At 45.2% G+C, this 19424-nt stretch overlaps 2 protein-coding genes across 2 annotated transcripts; one reads left to right on the forward strand and one right to left on the reverse strand.

The window, feature by feature from the left end:
• The first annotated feature begins 6659 nt into the window (after positions 1 to 6659).
• On the forward strand, positions 6660 to 8258 carry LOC123129508 (uncharacterized). Its single transcript, XM_044549647.1, has 2 exons — positions 6660 to 7571; positions 7731 to 8258. The coding sequence occupies exons 1-2, from the start codon at positions 6660 to 6662 to the stop codon at positions 8256 to 8258; spliced, it is 1440 nt and encodes a 479-aa protein (XP_044405582.1).
• A 6869-nt stretch (positions 8259 to 15127) lies between these two features.
• LOC123130396 (uncharacterized) lies at positions 15128 to 15775 on the reverse strand. The gene has a single exon (XM_044550299.1). It carries the CDS (start codon positions 15704 to 15706, stop codon positions 15248 to 15250), a length of 459 nt encoding a protein of 152 aa, XP_044406234.1. The 5' UTR covers positions 15707 to 15775; the 3' UTR covers positions 15128 to 15247.
• Between the last annotated feature and the right edge of the window lie 3649 nt (positions 15776 to 19424).

The raw sequence follows: 19424 nt of genomic DNA on the forward strand, positions 1-19424 counted from the left end.
TCATGTGCTTTTGGTGCAAACTTTGATGTGTGGTGTGGGTCCTTGATCCAGCACCTTGCTCCAAATACTCTGAAGTAACTGACATTTGGCTTCTTGCCAGTTAAGAGTTCATAAGATGTCTTGTTCAGAAGCTTGTGAAGATAAACAGTGATTGTATGGCATGCAGCGTCAATGGCTTCAGTCCAGAATTTTCTTGGAGTCTTGTATTCATCTAGCATTGTTCTGGCCATCTCAATGAGTGTTATGTTCTTGCGTTCGACGACGCCATTCTGCTGTGGCGTGTACGGAGCTGAGAATTCATGTGTGATGCCCAAGGTATCAAGATATGTATCAAGGCCAGTGTTCTTGAATTCAGTGCCATTGTCACTTCTGATGTGCTTTATCTTGGCGCCAAAATTGTTCATAGCTCGATTGGTGAAGCGTCTGAAGACATCCCGCACTTCAGTCTTGTAAAGGATTATATGCACCCACGTATATCTAGAATAATCATCAACAATGACAAAGCCATAGAGGCAAGCAGAAGTAGTAAAAGTTGAGTAGTGAGTGGGACCAAAAAGATCCATGTGGAGCAGTTTGAAGGGTTGTGTAGTAGTCATGATTGTCTTCGAAGGATGTTTTGCCCTTGTCATCTTCCCTGCTTCACAGGCACCGCATAAGTGATCTTTCTTGAACTTGACGCCCTCGATGCCTATAACATGCTTCTTCTTCGCAAGGGTGTGAAGGTCCCTCATGCCAGCATGCCCAAGCCTTCGATGCCAAAGCCAGCATTCTGCAGCTTTTGCAAGAAGACATACTGCACGTTGTGGCCCTGCTGAGAAATCTACCACGTACAAATCACCCTTTCGGTACCCTTCAAACACTAGAGACTTGTCAGATTCCATTAGTACTAGGCAACGATATTTTCCAAACATTACAATCATGTTCAAATCGCAAAGCATTGAGACAGACATTAAGTTGAAGCCAAGGGATTCAACAAGCATGACTTTATCCATGTGTTGATCCTTTGAGATTGCAACTCTACCTAGACCCAATACCTTACTTTTACCAGTGTCAGCAAATGTGATGTGGCTCTTGTCAGATGGACGTAAGGTTGAGTCCATAAGAAGGCTTCTTTTGCCAGTCATGTGATTTGTACACCCACTGTCAATAATCCATTCTGAAGACTTTGAAGTCGCTGGTGTCGTACCCTACAGTGCAGTTAGGGGGATAGGCTTCACGAAGAGAATTGTGAAGCAAAAACATTCGACGAACCAGTGGGTTATGAAAACTTAGATCCAGATTAGGACTAATAGGGAGAGTAGCTTGCGATTCAGGAACGAAGTACATAATGATGCCATTCGGGCATTTTATCTTGCGCCCTACAAGATTTTTAAGGTCCCCAGCAATAGCATCAGAAGATTTTGTTTTTCTGCTAGAGACCTTTCCCTGCAAAAGAGAGTTAAGCTTTCTTAACCACCCACATCTTCAAGGGTGGCTTAGAAGCAATAAGTCTAAGTGCAGCATCTGAGAATTTTGGCTTTGAAGCCTTAGCAAACAGTCTAGCAGGTGGACAATAATACTCATAGGAATAAGCAGAATAATTTTTGGTCATATGAACATGACGATTCGAAGAACCGCTCTCATATTCATATGCCTGAGTATGGTTTCCCTACAAAACATTTGCGTTAGTGTGACTCAGGTGAGTCCTCTGTTTGTATGAAGCCTTTGGACCATATGAAGCCTTTGGTCTGATGTTTGTCTTCTTCAAGTGAGGTGTCATGAAGACATTCACAGGAAGATTTTCCAGACACTTTTTCGGAACCCAGATCTTCTTCATAGGTGGTTCATTCCTTCAATTAGTACCAATGTACCTGGCAAACACTTCGCCATTCTGATTCTTAAACAGGTTATAGTTTGCATCAAAGGATTCATCAATAATAATGGGGTTAGCACAAGTGAAGCCAGATAAATTGGATGGATCTGCTGAAAGTTCCTTTGCAGCAACCCATGTGGTTTTGGGGTACTGCTCAGGTTTCCAGTAAGAGCCATCTGCATTTATTTTCCTCACGAACCCAACACCCTCTTTCCTAGGGTTTCGGTTCAGAATCTGCTTCTTGAGGACATCACATAATGTCTGATGTCCTTTAAGACTTTTGTACATCCCTGTTTCAAGCAATGTCTTCAACCTAGCATTCTCATCAGCAATAGCAGTGGTATCCTCAGCTGAGGGGTTAGTTACCACATCAACAGTTGAAGATATTGGAACAGCAGTAGCAGTGGAACATTCAGCAACAGAAGTAGCATTATCACGCTCAATGCATTTAAGAGATGGTGGTTCAAATCCTTCCTGAGCGGGACTGATCTGTTCGGCGTGAAGTGACTCGTTTTCCTTTTGAAGATCTTCATGAGCCGCTCTCAATTTCTCAAGTTCTTGCTTCCTTTGAAGATAATCATAGGAAAGCTTTTCATGAGTCGTTGAGAGAGTATCAAGACGATCTTCAAGTTCCTGATACTTAACGTGAAATTTTTTTATGTCTTCAATTAAGGATTCAGATCGAGTCATTTCAGCACCCAACAGATCATCGCTTCTGTCTAACAGTTTTTAAATATGTTCCATAGCTTTCTGTTGTTCAGTTGCAATTTTATCAAGTGTTTTGTAGCTGGGTTTTGAATCACAGTCAGAGTCATCGTCACTAGATGTTTGATAGCGAGTAGTGCGTGAGTTTACCTTGGCACCGCGTGCCATGAAGCAGTAGGTAGGAGTGGAGTCGTTCTTGTCATTTGCATCGGCGTCAGTGATGCAGTCATTGTCTTCAGTGTTGAAGATGGACTTGGCGACGTATGCTGTGGCCAGACTCGCAATGCCAGAATCTGACTCCTCCTCAGACTCCACCTCTGCCTCCTCAGAAGCGGACTCCTCCTCTGAATCCATTTCCTTGCCAACAAATGCACGTGCCTTGCCAGATGAGCTCTTCTTGTGTGATAAAGACTTTGAGGAAGACTTGGAAGAAGACTTTGAGTATTTCTTCTTCTTCTTGTCGTCAAAATCATATTCCTTGCTCTTCTTTTTCCTTCTGTTCTCATCGTCCCACTGTGGACACTCAGGGATGAAGTGTCCAGTTTTCTTGCACTTGTGACATGTTTTCTTCTTGTAGTCACGAGCAGAAGCTTCATCATTCCTTGAGCTTGATCGTGAAGATTTTCTGAAGCCTTTCTTCTTGGTGAATTTTTGGAACTTCTTCACTAGCATTGCAAGTTCTCTTACAATGTGTTCAGGATCATCAGAACTATAGTCAGATTCTTCTTCAGATGAGGAAACAGCTTTTGCCTTCAAGGCACGAGTTCGCCCATAGTTTGGACCGTAGATATCTCTTTTTTCAGAAAGCTGAAACTCATGTGTGTTGAGCCTCTCAAGTATGTCAGACGGATCGAGTGTCTTGAAATCAGGACGTTCTTGAATCATCAGGGCCAGGATGTCAAACGAACTATCAAGTGATCTCAGCAGCGTCTTGACGATTTCATGTTTGGTGATCTCAGTGGCGCCAAGGGCTTGAAGCTCATTTGTGATGTCAGTGAGCCAGTCAAATGTGTGCTGGACATTCTCATTGTCATTTCGCTTGAAGCGGTTGAAGAGGTTGCGAAGAACACTGATTCTTTGATCTCTCTGGGTTGAGATGCCTTCATTGACCTTGGAGAGCCAGTCCCAGACCAGCTTGGATGTCTTCAAAGCACTCACACGGCCATACTGTCCTTTTGTCAGATGACCACGGATGATATTTTTGGCAGTAGAGTCCAGTTGAGTGAACTTCTTGACATCAGCAGCAGTGACACCTTCTCCAGCCTTGGGAACGCCGTTCTCGACGACATACCATAGGTCGACGTCAATGGCTTCAAGATGCATGCGCATCTTATTCTTCCAGTAGGGATATTCAGTTCCATCGAAGACGAGGCACGCAGCGGAGACTTTGATTATCCCTGCAGTCGACATAGCTAGAACTCCAGGTGGTTAAACCGAATCACACAGAACAAGGGAGCACCAAGCTCTGATACCAATTGAAAGTGCGTTATGTCGACTAGAGGGGGGGTGAATAGGCCATTTTTATGAAAGTCTTCAAAACGTGAGAGTTATGAAGACAAACAGCAAAGATTTTGCCTATTACTATGCAGCGGAAGTTAGATTACACTAGGCCAGCCATGGTCATGTATTCAATAGAGTGAAAGCTCAATGACAGACAGCTTCAGTGTAATAAGGATCAGGTAGGAAGAAGTTATGAAACCAAACAGATCATACATTCACGTTGTGAAGACAAAAGATAAAGCAAGCATGCAATGGCTTCACAATGAGTAACAACAAGAGAAGGAAGTGAAGATGAAACCAGTGACTCGTTGAAGACAATGATATGTTGGACCAGTTCCAGTTGCTGTGACAACTGTACGTCTGGTTGGAGCGGCTAGGTATTTAAACCTTAGGACACACAGTCCCGGACACCCAGTCCTGAACACACAGTTCAGGACACCAAGTCCTCACTGTATTCTCCTTGAGCTAAGGTCACTTAGTCCTCGCCCAATCACTATGATAAGTCTTCAAGGTAGACTCCCAAACCTTCACAGACTTCGTTCACTGGCAATCCACAATGTCTCTTGGATGCTCTGAACGCGACGCCTAACCGTCTGGAGGATTCACAGTCCTTAAGTGTAATAAGTCTTCAGATCACACAGACACGAAGACTTAAGTGATGCCCAATTTACTCTGGCTTTGGGTGGTTAGGGCTTTTCTCCTCACTAGGAATTTTTCTCTCAAAGGCTTCGAGGTGGGTTGCTCTCAATCGACAAAAGCCGTGCACTAAAATCTGAGCAGCCAACCGTTTATGGTTGTGGGAGTGGGCTATTTATAGCCACTTGGCAACCCGACCTGATTTGTCCGAAATGACCCTGGGTCACTAAGGAACTGACACATGTCGCAACGGTCAGATTTCAAACTCTCATGGCAACTTTACTTGGGCTACAAGCAAAGCTGACTTGTCCGGCTCTGGACAAGATTCGCTCTCATTGTCTTCACTCGAAGACATATGTTTTTGATTATAGGCATCACTTCAGTCATTCTGACTGGTTCTCCTGGACCCCACTTAACAGTACGGTGGTTCCTATGACTCAACACAAAAGAAAAAGAACTATGAAAGATCTAAGTCTTCGAGCTCCATATGCTTCATAACGTGTCTTCTTTTGTCATAGTCATCAAAGTGAATATCTTCATGTACCACCTTTGTCTTCAATGTCTTCATACATTTTTAGGGGTCATCTCTGGTAGTAAAACCAAATCAATGAGGGACTTCTACCTGTATTATCCTGCAATTCTCACAAACACATTAGTCCCTCAACTAGGTTTGTCGTCAATACTCCAAAACCAACTAGGGGTGGCACTAGATGCACTTACAATAACCCCGCACCACACTACGTTACGTACGTCTACAGGACAAAAGTGATAGCGGCAAGCGGTAGAATTTCTAGAACGAACCACGCGACCTCTCTCGAACAAACGGTAACAAAGACACCGACCAGAAACACCGAGAACGTCTGGATGGGCCGATCAAGGCAGCACCGCCTGTTCCCTTGGCCCAATGCAACGACACCAACCAATCGAAGCACACACAACGACACGTACATCGACAAAGAAGCATGCACATCGCAAGCGGCGATCGAAGCCTACACAGACACGTGCAACATTCAGGAAAACCAGCATATTTATAGCCCCATATCACGTAGCAGAACTCCAGAAGACACGCGAAAATTAGCATCGACGGGCAGCGACGCACACACTCTGGAAAGGACGACCAAAGCGGCAGCGGCAAGTTTTACGGTGAAAACGACAGGTTGAACGGCGTGCAGGAAATCCGGGCGGCGCAAGCGAACCGTTTCACCCGATCACCGCTGTCCACTCATAACACCAACCCGCTGCATGGCTCCATCCTTTTTCTCTTGTCGTTTTACTCCTGGAAGCAAGTGCAGTTCTACTAATCAGTTTCGACTGGTCGCCCGCCTGCATGATGCCGCCCATGCATATTGTCGTGTTGCTTCTGGATGCAAATGCAACACCCTTGGTCAGCTCTAATTGGTCCACCCGCTCATTGGCCACGGACAACACCGATCCCATTGCATGATGGAACTGGTCCACCACGCGGCGGCACACAATTAGTGTGCATGCATGCAAGGCAAACATGTACGTATAACCCCTCCATGCTACAACGGTGCAAACAACGAAAGGCAAAATTTTAACACTCACGTCCAAACAACCGAAAGCGACTGCACGTACAAAAACAGAGACACAAACGGATTGAGATGACCCATGCAAGAAAAATAAGCACACCATCCTGCCCCACATTGAATGAAAAAATGCTAAACCAATGAAACCGAATGCCACACCAGTTCAAAAAATTTGAAACGAAACCTTAAATCCACAAAGTAGGTCTACACCACCAGGTACCAAACTAATAGCACGTGTCACATGCGGAATTCATCATACATAATTTTCACACAACACAAGTGTCTAAACCTCACGGCAAAAACTTTGGCTGGAATAGATGCTTGGGTATTCTTCTTTCGTGTCTGATCTCTGATGTTTATCTTTCGCGCAAGGTTAATCCTCAAGAGGCTCTTTTTTGTTGTTATTCTAGCAAAATGCAATGCGGAAAGCAACTTGCAACGAAGACGCCGCTGGCAACGGAGACATGCTTAGCAATCTGCCCAATGACCTTCTGCTTAACATTCTTGACAGGGTGGGCACTCTCGACGCTATAAGGACCTGCATCCTGTCCAAGCAAATGCTGAAGCTCCCTGCCATGCTCACACGGATCTTCCTAAGTGTTAGCTCCATTCCAGGTCTCCATGATCGTGTTGTCATCACCAGCGAGTTGCTCCGGACCAACAATGCCGTGCATCATGTAACAAATAGCATCTTGAGCACAAGGAGCCCGGACATCGCCATCAACAAACTCAGAATCAGATTTATCTTGACGCAAGATGACTCTCTCACCATTGCGAAATCTGTTGCCCATGCCATGGCAGCCCGGAAGGTTGACACAGCCGAGTTTGAGATCACAACGGAGAAGACTTATAAGATATCCTCTCCTGATGATCTCGTCCGCTTTGGGAAGCAGTTCAATGATTTTATCGGTGCTTGTCCGGATGCATTTGCTGGTCTTAGGTGCCTGTGGCTGCGCAACATGAGGCTTGGTGAACTGGACATTCCCAACATCCTCAGCACTTGCAAGCTCTTGGAGTCTCTGCATTTAACCTATTGCGACTCAGGGATCCATTCTGTACTCCAAGTAGAACATGCTCTACTTGTTGAGCTCGAGGTTGACTATGGGAAATTTGAGAGAATCGAGCTGATATGTCTACCCAAACTCCAACGGGTGAGCTATACTGGTTGGTACTCTCATGAAGATCCCCTTCATTTTGGTTTTGTACCACAGCTTTCAAAGCTGAGCCTCACTAAAACTGGCGTCAGTTCGGATAAGACTCTTGAGTTAACTAGGTTGCTTGCTAATGTTCCTTCCATAACCGATTTGCATCTGGATTTTAGAAGTGAAAAGGTACTCATTAGTTTTTGAATCATATCTGTCCCTTCTCACTTTACATATGATGGTATACTTATATATGTAACAATAGTAACTTGAGGGGGTCTTCTCCGCCAGTTGAGAATGTAGTTTATATGGAACCTGCACTGAGTTTGTATTCTTTTTCCATCCCAGATTTGGGTTCTACCAGAATGCCCAAAGCTGCTCATGACTACGCTCAGCAAACTACAGCATGTGAATCTGGACAATCTTCCTGAAGGATGTGATTTAGCTTGGACAATGTTTATTCTTGAAGCTGCACCCTCCCTAAAAGCGTTGTGCATCACAGTATGGGATCATTGGTGCATAATGGCGACAGACAAAGAGTTTCGGAAGGAAAATGGTTTCTGCGAAAAGGCTGACGTGAAGTGGAAGCCGTATGCCCCTGCTTTCAAGCACAAGAATCTGGCTAAGCTTATCATACATGGTTTCCAACCTGACGGCAACTTTATGCGATACATCAGGTGTGTTGTGGAAGCTGCGGTAAATATGGCAGAGATATCTCTGCACGACAGGAAGATGTGTGGACGTTGTGGTGACTTGGATCCCGAGATCAAGGACAAGGTTTGTCCATCAAGATATCCATATACTGCTGAGGAGAGAAAGAGGGCAGTTGATGGGTTGGGTTTGGCTTTGCCGGCTCTGATTCACTTTCCGTCCTAAATGAAAAATCATCGGCACCGTATTCTTATCATCTATCCTATCATGTTTTAGTTGGAAGGAGTTCCTCAACTCCATAATAATTCTATAGTTACCGAGTCTGTACTCTTGCTTTCCCTTCAACTGAAGCTTGTGAGCCTCCATAATGTAGCACTTTTTTAAAGTTAGAACCGAGCACTTTTGATGCATTGGAATAAGTTCATGTGTTCACTGCTTCCATAGTCCATACACATACATAAGGATTAGTGCAGGAACAACAAAACAGGTAAGCAAGCACTCATGTCGCCCTCCACTGTTCCTATTTGTGTGGACAGTGTAGAGACATTGTTTTCTTACCTAGGAAACTGACTCCGTGGTGATTAGAAAATTATATTTATCTATGGATATGCACTATCTTTTTCTCAAATTTGATTGATAGAAGTACTTCGGATGCAGATCGGTGGTTCAAGGGGAAAAAAGACTATCCAACTTATTTCTGCTACAATTGGTTGTACGTAAATGTCCTAGAACAAAATATGAAGCATGCATGGGTTATCATGATTGCGCAAATAGTTGAGTAAACCAATTGGTTGTTGTTGAGAAAATCATTGTTCAGATATTACATATCTCATGTTCTTCCATTTGGAGATAGATAATAATTGAGAGAGAGAATCGAGTTGCCCTGCTTTAGTAAATCTCTTGGACTCATATGACATATCCTCGCATTAGATGAAGACCTCGTTAAAACTTATTCACAAAATAATAATCCCATAAGCAAGTGTAAATTAATGTATGGAAATTTGTTCACTCATAGTGAAACGTGTGCCGTGATTGGTCTTGAAAGTCTGTTTACATTTTTCTTATATTTCTGTTGTCTTTTTCACTGGAAGCTCAGAGATGCATTGACCTACAAATCCAATGGAATTGAAATTGTTCCAGCTTGCATATCTAGGATTACTAGATTAGTAGTAGAAGTTTGGGCCTCTAAATGTCACGGATCCAAGTACCTCTACGGCCCACAACCCTGGAGAAGGCCGGCCCAGGAGGAAGAAGCGGCCCAGCCACAAGTTCGACCCAGCCACCTGGGAACTGGGTGGTTAAGTGTTGGTGTGCGTTAGGTGGAGAGGGAAGGATTATCTGGAACATTGTACTCTCCTCCCGATCCCCTTCTTCCTCCTCGAACCCTATCTCCTCTGAACTCCCAAATTCCTCCTATGCCACTATGAACTAGAGTAAATCAAGTTGAGGGACGTAACACATGGTATCAGAGCTGCCTGATTATCTCCAGAAGCCCACTTTCTCCACGCGCAATCAACGCCACACCCTCGAAATGGAGCAACGCATCGATGAGCTTGCGGCGATGCTCAAGCGCATCCAGGAGCAGAACGCCTCCATCCAAGAGGCGGTGGAGACATCGACGGCCCTCTTTGAGGAGATCAAGCCGTCCGTGACGGGCCTCACGGAGTGGACCGACGCTCGAGCGCTCGATCGATGATCTGCGCACCGAGATCGGCGGCGTTCGCCGCGACTTGGACACCGTCATCCGCAACCCCGCCCTCACCCTCAAGCCGACGGATCTGCCACCCCTGATCCCACGATCTGGTGGTGGGACGACTTTGGAGGCGAGCAGGGAGATGCACAGGCCCGATGGCCGCCGCGACGAGAATTCGACTCGGGGGTCTGGATCTGGGGTAGTTACTACACTCGTTCCGCCTCCGGCCATGGGTACGTACACTCTCGAGGATTCCCGTTCACGATCGTTAGTCCGTTCTCTCGAGCCGCTGCCACTGTCTGGGGAGTTCTCGCGGCAGCGGAATGCCTCCCGCTCAGGCAGCCCACAGCGTTTTCGTTCCACTTCCATTCCCCGTCCCAAGCTTGATTTTCCACCATTCTGGGGAGAGAGGCCCCGCAGTTGGAAAAGGAATTGCGAGTCCTATTTCCGTGTGTTTCACCTTGATCCGGAGCTTTGGGTAGACACTGCTGCTATGCATTTTTCGCGGCCGGCGATGATTTGGCTCGAAAATGGTGGGTTTACCTTGTGTAACCTGACTTGGGAAGCTTTCTGCAAATTGGTCTGTGACCAATTCGAGCGCAATGAGTTCTCCTCTCTGTTGCGCCAGCTCTTTCACTTACGCCAAACAGATTCAATTTTAGCTTATGTTACTCAATTTAACGAGCTTATGCACTCCCTGTTGGCACATAGCAGTTCCTTTTTCCCTCTCGCTTCATAGATGGTCTTAAGGATGAAATTCGTGTTGTTGTCCTTGTGCATAATCCTCGCGACCTGGATACTGCTATTTCTTTGGCTTATCTGCAGGAAGAGGCGCTGGAAATTTCTAAACGACGCGAACCGCGTCGCACTGATACTGGATCAGCGGTTTGGGCGCATCTGAGAGGGGCAATGCCACTGCCTCCACCTCCAGGCCGGACACCTCCCATTCCTGCAGACTCAGCGGCCGATCGTCGACCCGCGCCCAATGCTATGGCGCAACCATCTCCATCAACTGATGAGAGATTGACCACACTGCGTGCTTATCGTCGGGCACGAGGCCTCTGTTACTTGTGCGGCGAGAAATGGTTTCGAGATCACAAGTGTGCCACTGCAGTTCAGTTACACGTGGTCCAGGAATTGTTTGATCTCTTGGGAATTCCAGGTTTAGATGGGCAGTCAGAGCATTCGGATACAGCCAGTGAATGTCATACTATTTCCAAGGCAGTGTTGGAGGGTACTGTAACACCGCAAACTGTTCGGCTGCAAGGACTCATCCAGAATCAGAAGGTGTTGATGTTGATTGTTTCAGGGAGTTCTCATAGTTTCATCAGTGCTAAGTTAGCTGCTCGTCTAATTGGTGTTGTGACTTCAGATCACCCTTTGCAAGTGCGCATTGCTGATGGGGGGCATCTCTGCTGTGCCCAAGAAGTGCCTAACTGTGAGTGGTGGGTTCAAGGCAATAAATTTTGCTCTACTCTTAAAGTGTTGCCACTTGGTTGTTCTGATATGATTGTGGGTATGGATTGGTTAGAAGAGCATAGCCCCATGGATATTCATTGGGGGCTCAAGAAGCTGCAGCTCTTGCACAATGGCAAGCCAACTTTGTTGGAGGGAGTGCAACCGAGTGTGCAACACTGTTATCAGCTGTCATCGGCCCAACTGCATGCTCGGTTTGAATGTAATGATGTGCATCAGGTCATCCAACTCTGTGCTATTGATGTTTCAGAGGGAGAGGATCAGGTTCCTTCAGTGATATCGACTCTATTGCAAGAATTTGCTCATCTCTTTAATACACCATCCACTTTACCTCCAAAACGGGACTTTGATCACACTATTCCATTGATACCAAGGGCACAGCCTGTCAACTTGAGGCCTTACCGTTACACTCCAGCTCAAAAAGATGAAATCGAGCGCCAAGTGGCCGAAATGATCAAGCAAGGCATTATTCAGCATAGTTGTAGTCCATTTGCTGCTCCAGTTCTATTGGTGCAGAAGAAGGACTTGAGTTGGAGATTTTGCATCGACTTTCGCAGAGTTGCCATCACAATCAAGAACATATACCCATTTCCAGTCATTGAGGAGCTGTTGGATGAGCTTGCGGGGTCAGTTTGGTTTACCAGCCTCGATTTGAGGGCGGGTTATCATCAAATCAGGATGAAGGCCGGCGAAGAGTACAAGACTGCTTTCAAGACTCACCACGGACATTATGAGTTCAAGGTCATGCCCAATGGTGTTACTGGTGGTCCCTCTACCTTTCAAGGCACTATGAACATTGTGTTATCACCTCTGTTGTGCAAGGGTGTGCTTGTATTCATTGACGACATCTTGGTACATAGTGCCACCTTGGAAAAGCACAAGGAGCTCCTTCGACAAGTGTTTCAGTTGTTGCGCAAGCACCAGTTCTACCTCAACCAAGCTAAGTGCAAGTTCGCTCAATCGCGTCTTACTTATTTGGGTCATGTCATCAGCGCTGATGGAGTCGCAACGGATGACAAAAACATTGCAGCAGTCCGGGATTGGCCAACTCCCACCTCAGCCAGAGAGGTTCGCGGATTCCTTGGGTTGGCTGGCTACTATAGACGGTTTGTGCGCAATTTTGGTGTGGTCAGTAGAACTCTGACAAACTTGCTTAAAAAGGGGGCAGTCTTTATGTGGAGTGACGAGGCAGAAGCTGCCTTTCAGCATCTGAAAAAAGCCCTTATCACCGCGCCAGTGTTGGCCTTGCCGCGGTTTGATCGCACCTTTGAAGTTGAAACTGACGCATCTAACACAGGAATTGGCGCGGTGCTGATGCAAGACGGTCACCCATTGGCTTTCTTCAGTAAAGCTCTTGGACCGCGAAATCAAGGTCTTTCGGCATATGAGCAAGAATTCATGGCAGTATTAATGGCGGTGGATCATTGGCGTCCGTATTTACAATCGGGAGAATTCATTATACGCACTGATCAACGCAGCCTCGCCCATCTGGATGATCAAAGACTGACAACCACCTGGCAGCGGCGTGCTCTCACCAAACTCCTTGGACTTCAATACAAGATTGTCTATAAGAAAGGAGTGGAGAACCGAGTGGCAGATGCCTTGTCTCGCCGGCATGGAGCTCTGTTAGCAATCTCTGTGGCTCTACCCACTTGGCTGAATGAGATCACCAAGGGGTACCAATCTGAACCCCAGGCATGTGAACTGCCGCAGAAATACACGGGGGCAACAGACCCTACGGCTTCGTATACTGTGCATGATGGAGTGATCAAATACAAGGGACGTGTGTGGCTTGGTTCCAACAAAACAGCTCAAGAACTCATGTTGCGTCAGATGCATTCTAGTCCGTCTGGAGGACATTCTGGTATCCACGTGACTTATGACCGGCTCAAGAGGCTGTTTGCCTGGCCTGGTATGAAAATGGCGGTGACCAACTTTGTATCCAGTTGTGAGGTTTGCAAACAAGCAAAACCCGAGCATGTGCGCACCCCTGGATTGCTGGAGCCTTTGGAAGTTCCACCACACCCATGGCACACTGTCACCTTGGACTTTGTGGAAGGGCTGCCAGTTTCGAAAAGGTATTCCTGTATCTTAGTGGTTGTGGACAAGTTGACGAGGTATGCTCATTTCGTGCCTTTGGCTCATCCCTTCTCAGCTGTTCAGGTTGCATCTACTTACATGACAAACATCTACAAGTACCATGGTCTTCCTCATGCCTTGGTTTCCGATCGGGATCGTATTTTTACTAGCAAGCTTTGGAGAGAACTTTTCCGGCAAGCGGGCACGGAGTTGCGCATGTCTTCTGCTTATCACCCGCAAACGGATGGCACCACAGAACGAGTCAACCAGTGTTTGGAATCTTACTTGCGTTGCTTTGTTCATGCCTGGCCACACCGTTGGTTTCAATGGCTGCATCAAGCGGAGTTCTGGTACAATACTTCCAAACATTCAACACTGGGCGCTTCGCCCTTTGAGACGTTATATGGCCACCCTCCAAGGCATTTTGGTATTGTAGATGCATCGGCCACAGCTCCCTCAGACCTGGTGGATTGGATGCATGAAAGGGCTTTGATGACAGCACTGCTCAAACAACAATTGGAACGAGCTCGTCAACGTATGAAGGATTTGGCTGATAAGCACAGATCTGAACGCTCATTTGCAGTGGGGGACTGGGTGTTTGTGAAGCTGCAACCATATGTCCAAGTTTCCGTGGCAGAGCGAGCTAATCATAAGCTTTCCTTCCGTTACTTTGGTCCGTTTCAGGTTTTGGCGCGGGTGGGCGCGGTCGCTTACCATCTCCAACTGCCTGCATCAAGCAAGATCCAACCCGTCTTCCACGTGTCGCTGCTTTGAGGAGCTCTACCACCGACTACGGCAGTCGAGCCCGAGCTGCCAAACCCAGCAACGCCGCACTCTCCGCCGGGGATTCCGGAGCAAGTATTGGCTCGACGCGTCGTCACCCAAGGTGCTGCAAAACTACCACAAGTGTTGATCAAGTGGATGAACCAGCCGACGTCATTAGCGTCGTGGGAGGACTACTTCGAGCTACGCAGTCGCTTCCCAGGTGCTGCGGCTTGGGGACAAGCCGATTCTGAAGGAGGGGAGAATGTCACGGACCCAAGTACCTCTACGGCCCACAACCCTGGAGAAGGCCGGCCTAGGAGGAAGAAGCGGCCCAGCCACAAGTTCGACCCAGCCACCTGGGAACTGGGTGGTTAAGTGTTGGTGTGCGTTAGGTGGAGAGGGGAGGATTATCTGGAACATTGTACTCTCCTCCCGATCCCCTTCTTCCTCCTCGAACCCTATCTCCTCTGAACTCCCAAATTCCTCCTATGCCACTATGAACTAGAGTAAATCGAGTTGAGGGACGTAACACTAAATGTGTTTGGTACTTTGGTTGTAGGACGAATGGTAAGAGACTGACATCAGTATCGTGGCTTAAAAGAGAAAAGTACTATTAGGCTGAGTCAAACTATTCTCTAAAAATGTTTAAGACTCTCGGAAGGCTGGAACTACATACAAGGAATCTACAGACTGCATGTCAAGAAAGTATTGTTGTATTGCTTTAACGTGATGACAATTATCAATGTACAAAGTGGGTGTTTATTGTTTTTCTGTAGCCATTGTTCTTTCATAGAAACCACACTCTGAGTTGACAATAAAGTTATATTGTTTGATGAAATTATCTACCATCTGGAGTGTATTATTATATGTGTATGTTGGCATTGAACATCTGCAAAGTGCAAATATTCCCTCTGAGTACATTGGAACCATTTTATTAACTGAAATAGTGTATGATGGGTGATCTGTAATAATTGGTTGTGTGACTGAAGCGTGTCATACATAGACCATCAAAATTAACAAATCATCACAGTAATCATCAGGCGCAGCGCCTATCCCTCTAATTTCTTTGACAAAGGATGGATTTTATTGTCTAAGTGTCTAACTATCACTCTATCAGCATGGCCGCCATTGACGACATGACCCGCCGCAGAACCCGGCCGTCTTCACCGCTGCTCCGGGAGGCATCGCCGGCGCCACTGCCCTAGCTCCTGAACACGAAGAGGCAGCGGTCGCCGTCGCCGTCGCCGCGCCTGCAGGCGTACAGATCGAGGCGGTCTCCCTTGCACAAGCCGCTCTCCTCCACGAGCCGCCTCCACTGGTGCCCCACGACCCGGTACGCCTTGCAGGAGTTGAGGTAGCGGAGGTGGGCGTCCCTCTCGCGGCCGTCGGCGTCGAGGAGCTTGACCGGGACCGCGTTCTGGGCGTTCAGGCCGTCGCCGCGGAGCTCCTCAAGCTCCGGGAAGAGCTTGGGGATGGGGCCGCCACGCACCTGCTCCTTGGTGAGCAGCAGCCTGTTCTGCCCCGCCTGGACGTCGGACTGCTCCAGCGCCTTGCACAGCGCCCAGTCGGCGTCGTGCACGCCGTGGTTGCCCATCACCTGCCGGTGGCGCGCCTCCTCCTCGGGGTCGATGCGGCCGCGGGAAGTCATGGCGCCGTTCATGCGGTTGGGCGGGGGAGATCTGTCGTGCGTACGTTTGTGTATTCGCCGGTGGAATTTGGAATGCCACTGCGTCGGTTACGTGCGAATATATAGGTCGTTAGGATCGTGGAATTTATATGGCACAAAGCATGCACGCGTCCGTGGTTTGCTGTACGGAAAGATGTTTTTGTTCTTGCTTTTTCTTTTTGAACCTAGACTAGATCTTTGTTCTTGTTGGGGCTATCTGGAGATTGATCTTGTGCAGGGTATTCAAAGCATACTACAATCTCTGTTCAAAGTCTAAAGAATCTTTATCCGGTTTTGGGAAATCCACGCTGCTGAGAGTAGCAAGCAAGCAAGAGTTTTACATGTCTTAAAAAAAACTCAAATCTATTATCAAAGTTCATCAAAAGTACAAATCATTTCAAACATAATAAAAATCCACGGTTGAGAAGTCTTCGTGCACGTGCTCCTAAAAACCAGCGCCCTAAAGTTGTAGTCGTCGCGTTGTTGAATAGATCTGAAGTATCCAACAACAAATCTCGCCACACGATGAAAAATCCTAGCCTCACCGTCCCAAGGAAACGGCAGGAATCCACGGCTGAGCTCCATCGACTCCATCCACAAGGACTAACTCGACAAGGATCGGAGCCCGGAAGAGAAACTTGAAAAAGAAGTGCCGCCATTCGCCTGAGGGCCGCACTTGCGAGAACTGAACCTAAATTACTAACCGAAGCGGAGGCACCGGGATTTCTCTCCCTGCCACTGGCTGCCAGAGCAGTAGGCAGAGGGGAGACGAATCCACAAATTCGTCGATGAATCCTAGAGGGGAGAGTTCGCCCTAGTCACCAAGGGATCATTCTACATATATTCAACAACCATCTTTACCTTTGCTTTAGGAGAACGACTACTCAAATTTAGCTAAGTCTCAATTGATGTGCTGACCGGCTCAAACATCGTGAGAATTATATATTTTCTTATTTAAAATGAAACTTTATTCATTAGAAATAACCATTATATCGCTTGTGAGGATCATTACAATTTCATTTAGAGGCTTCTCAAACTAGTCTGAAGTCAAAGAAAATCTAGCTAATCTAGCAAGTTTATGAGCTACTTTATTTGTCTCTTTATTACAATGTTCGAATCTAGTCATGACAAAATCACATGCATAGTGAAAGCAGTCCTCGAAAATGGCCGCCGCCGCACCCGCTGATTGTCCTCCGTCCTGCATGGTCTCTATCACCTCCAGAATTTTCTGAGTTGATGATTATGCGATTACACCCCGCCCTTTGCGCCTGTATTAGGCCAAATTTGAGTGCTAAAACTTCAGCCATTAGAACATCCGCACAATAGTCAATCTTTTCATTTCCTCCTGCAATAAACCTACCTTTGTCGTCTCTCAAGACTATCTCCACCGTACCCTTCAGCATGTCATGATGAAAGGAGGCGTCAACATTAAGTTTCACAAAACCCCTAGAAGGACAGTACCAGCCCCCCTTTTTCATGGACGCCTTTGGAGATGATGCATTTACAAAGATGGATGTGAGGGCTATGATCACCATTGATATCCGATTTGCATTCCGAGTTAATTCCCTATGCACTAATTTTTGTCTTTTCCACCATAGGTATCAAGGTAAATATAGCTATCATTTCTCGTAAATTTTGGTACCCCATAATACTCAAATCTTGGTCTAGAAGAAGTATTAGGTATTCCAATATCACCTCCCCAATACGATCAACCTTACAAGCTTTATCAATAATCTTATCCATTCCTAGTTTCTTCCAAACCTCATTAGCTTTACTACGGAGGAAAAGCATGCGTTTCGTATCTTCTAAACCTAAGAGAAATTAGGGCACGAGGGCGAGACCTTCATGTGTGTGTTAGCGAGTGTTACCCGGCATGGAGAGTGCCATGTAATATACACCATATTTTTTTTTACTTTTGCCGGACAAGATAACTTCCATATTTGACACCATATAGGATTAGCTGTGATTCGCCCAATCCCATTAGAATATTTTACTTTACTCCCATGCTGGTAATTCCACTCCACAGAGTAAGCAGACCGTACTGAAAACATACCATTTTTCGTATAACTCCAGGCAATGAAATCTGTCATATCATGTTGCGACAGTGGGATTGAAAGAAACCGTTGTGCGTCAATGGGCCACATAGTTTGTCTAATCAGGTCCTCATCCCAATTATTGGAGGCAGGGTCAATCAGGTCACCCACTTCTGATAACAATTGCCCCCTCCTAGGGGTCACAATCTTTCTAGTGGCACAGTTTGAGATCCAGGCATCTTCCCAAATATTGATATTATGTCAATTCCCCACTTCGCGAGAATTATATATCGCTTCATGCAAGACTATCTACGTGTCTCGCATGAAGTTTTCCACTCCGGGCTACGGTACTGGGTCAGTCTTTTTCATGCGTTCCTTCGCTCATTTTTTTTCTATCGTTTTTTGTTTCTTCAGTGATTATTTTGTATCTTCGCTTTTTGTTTTTTCATTGTTATCTTTGTTTTATTCTGGTTTTTACTAGGTTATTTATTTATTTTTCTTTTGTTTATTTCTATGTTTTTATTGGGTTTCTCTTTCCTTTTCTATTTTCTGGTTTTATTGTATCTTTCTTAATTTTCATCAGTTTTATTAGTTTTCCCTTGTTTTTCTTTATATCCTCATGAGTTCTCACGGTTTCTTTGGATTTTCTATTTTTCTTCATTTCTGAGGTGTTCTTTTTCTTTCTTCCATTTTTATTTGCTTTTCAACGTATGCCTACATTTTTCATACATATTTGTACATTTTACGTGTACATCATGAATTTCTTATACATGATTAACATTTTTAAAATACATCATTAACATTTAATAAAATAGATGTTTGATGACTACTTTGTGCATACACATTGTACATTTTTGGTATATATCAGGAATATTTTTTAATAAATTTTTACGATTTTTAAAGTATATATTAACATTTTTATAGATAATCATTTTTTTGACAATTTAGGTTTTTGTGTCCAATTTTTAAATACACGTTCTACACTTTTCTGATACATCAAAAACGTATTTTGTACAGGTTTAACATTTTAAAAATAGATAATTCACATTTTTTCAAACTTTTATATTTGATAAATACTTTTTCATACACATCATACATTTTCGGTATATATCAGCAACATTTTTTATACACAGTTAACATTTGTGAAATATATAACTAATATTTTATTCATAAATGATCAAAGAAATTTAAAATTTATGTTATTATGTTTATTTTATATACATCAAAAACATTTTATACACACATTTTAGATTTTTTAAATATGTAATAATTTTTTTTTCAAATATTTTATTTACATCTTTTCAATACATGATCAATTTCTTTCATACACACCGCTATAAATTTTTTGTATACTTTAGGAACATTTTTATACACACTGAGTATTTTGAAAACGTTGGATAAGCATTTTTTTAGTGTTTTAAATAGAGTGTTTTTTGTAATATACATATTTAGTATATTTGAAAATATGAAGGAAAGGTAAAATAGAAAGCAAAAAAGTACAAAAGAAGAAAATAAAAATGAGGTTGTGGCCTCCCGTGAGTTTGCCGGCCCAGTCTCGTAATCCCTCAAGCAATGTTGCCCTAAGTTTCACGTCAAGCGAGACGTAGGCGCGGGGAGCTCCTGCTCGAAGCCTTATGCACCTGAACCATCCTGGCGCTCACACGCCCCACTCGTGGGAC

Source organism: Triticum aestivum, chromosome 6A (genome assembly GCF_018294505.1).
Source record: "Triticum aestivum cultivar Chinese Spring chromosome 6A, IWGSC CS RefSeq v2.1, whole genome shotgun sequence".
In the NCBI taxonomy this organism is placed as follows: Eukaryota; Viridiplantae; Streptophyta; class Magnoliopsida; order Poales; family Poaceae; genus Triticum; species Triticum aestivum.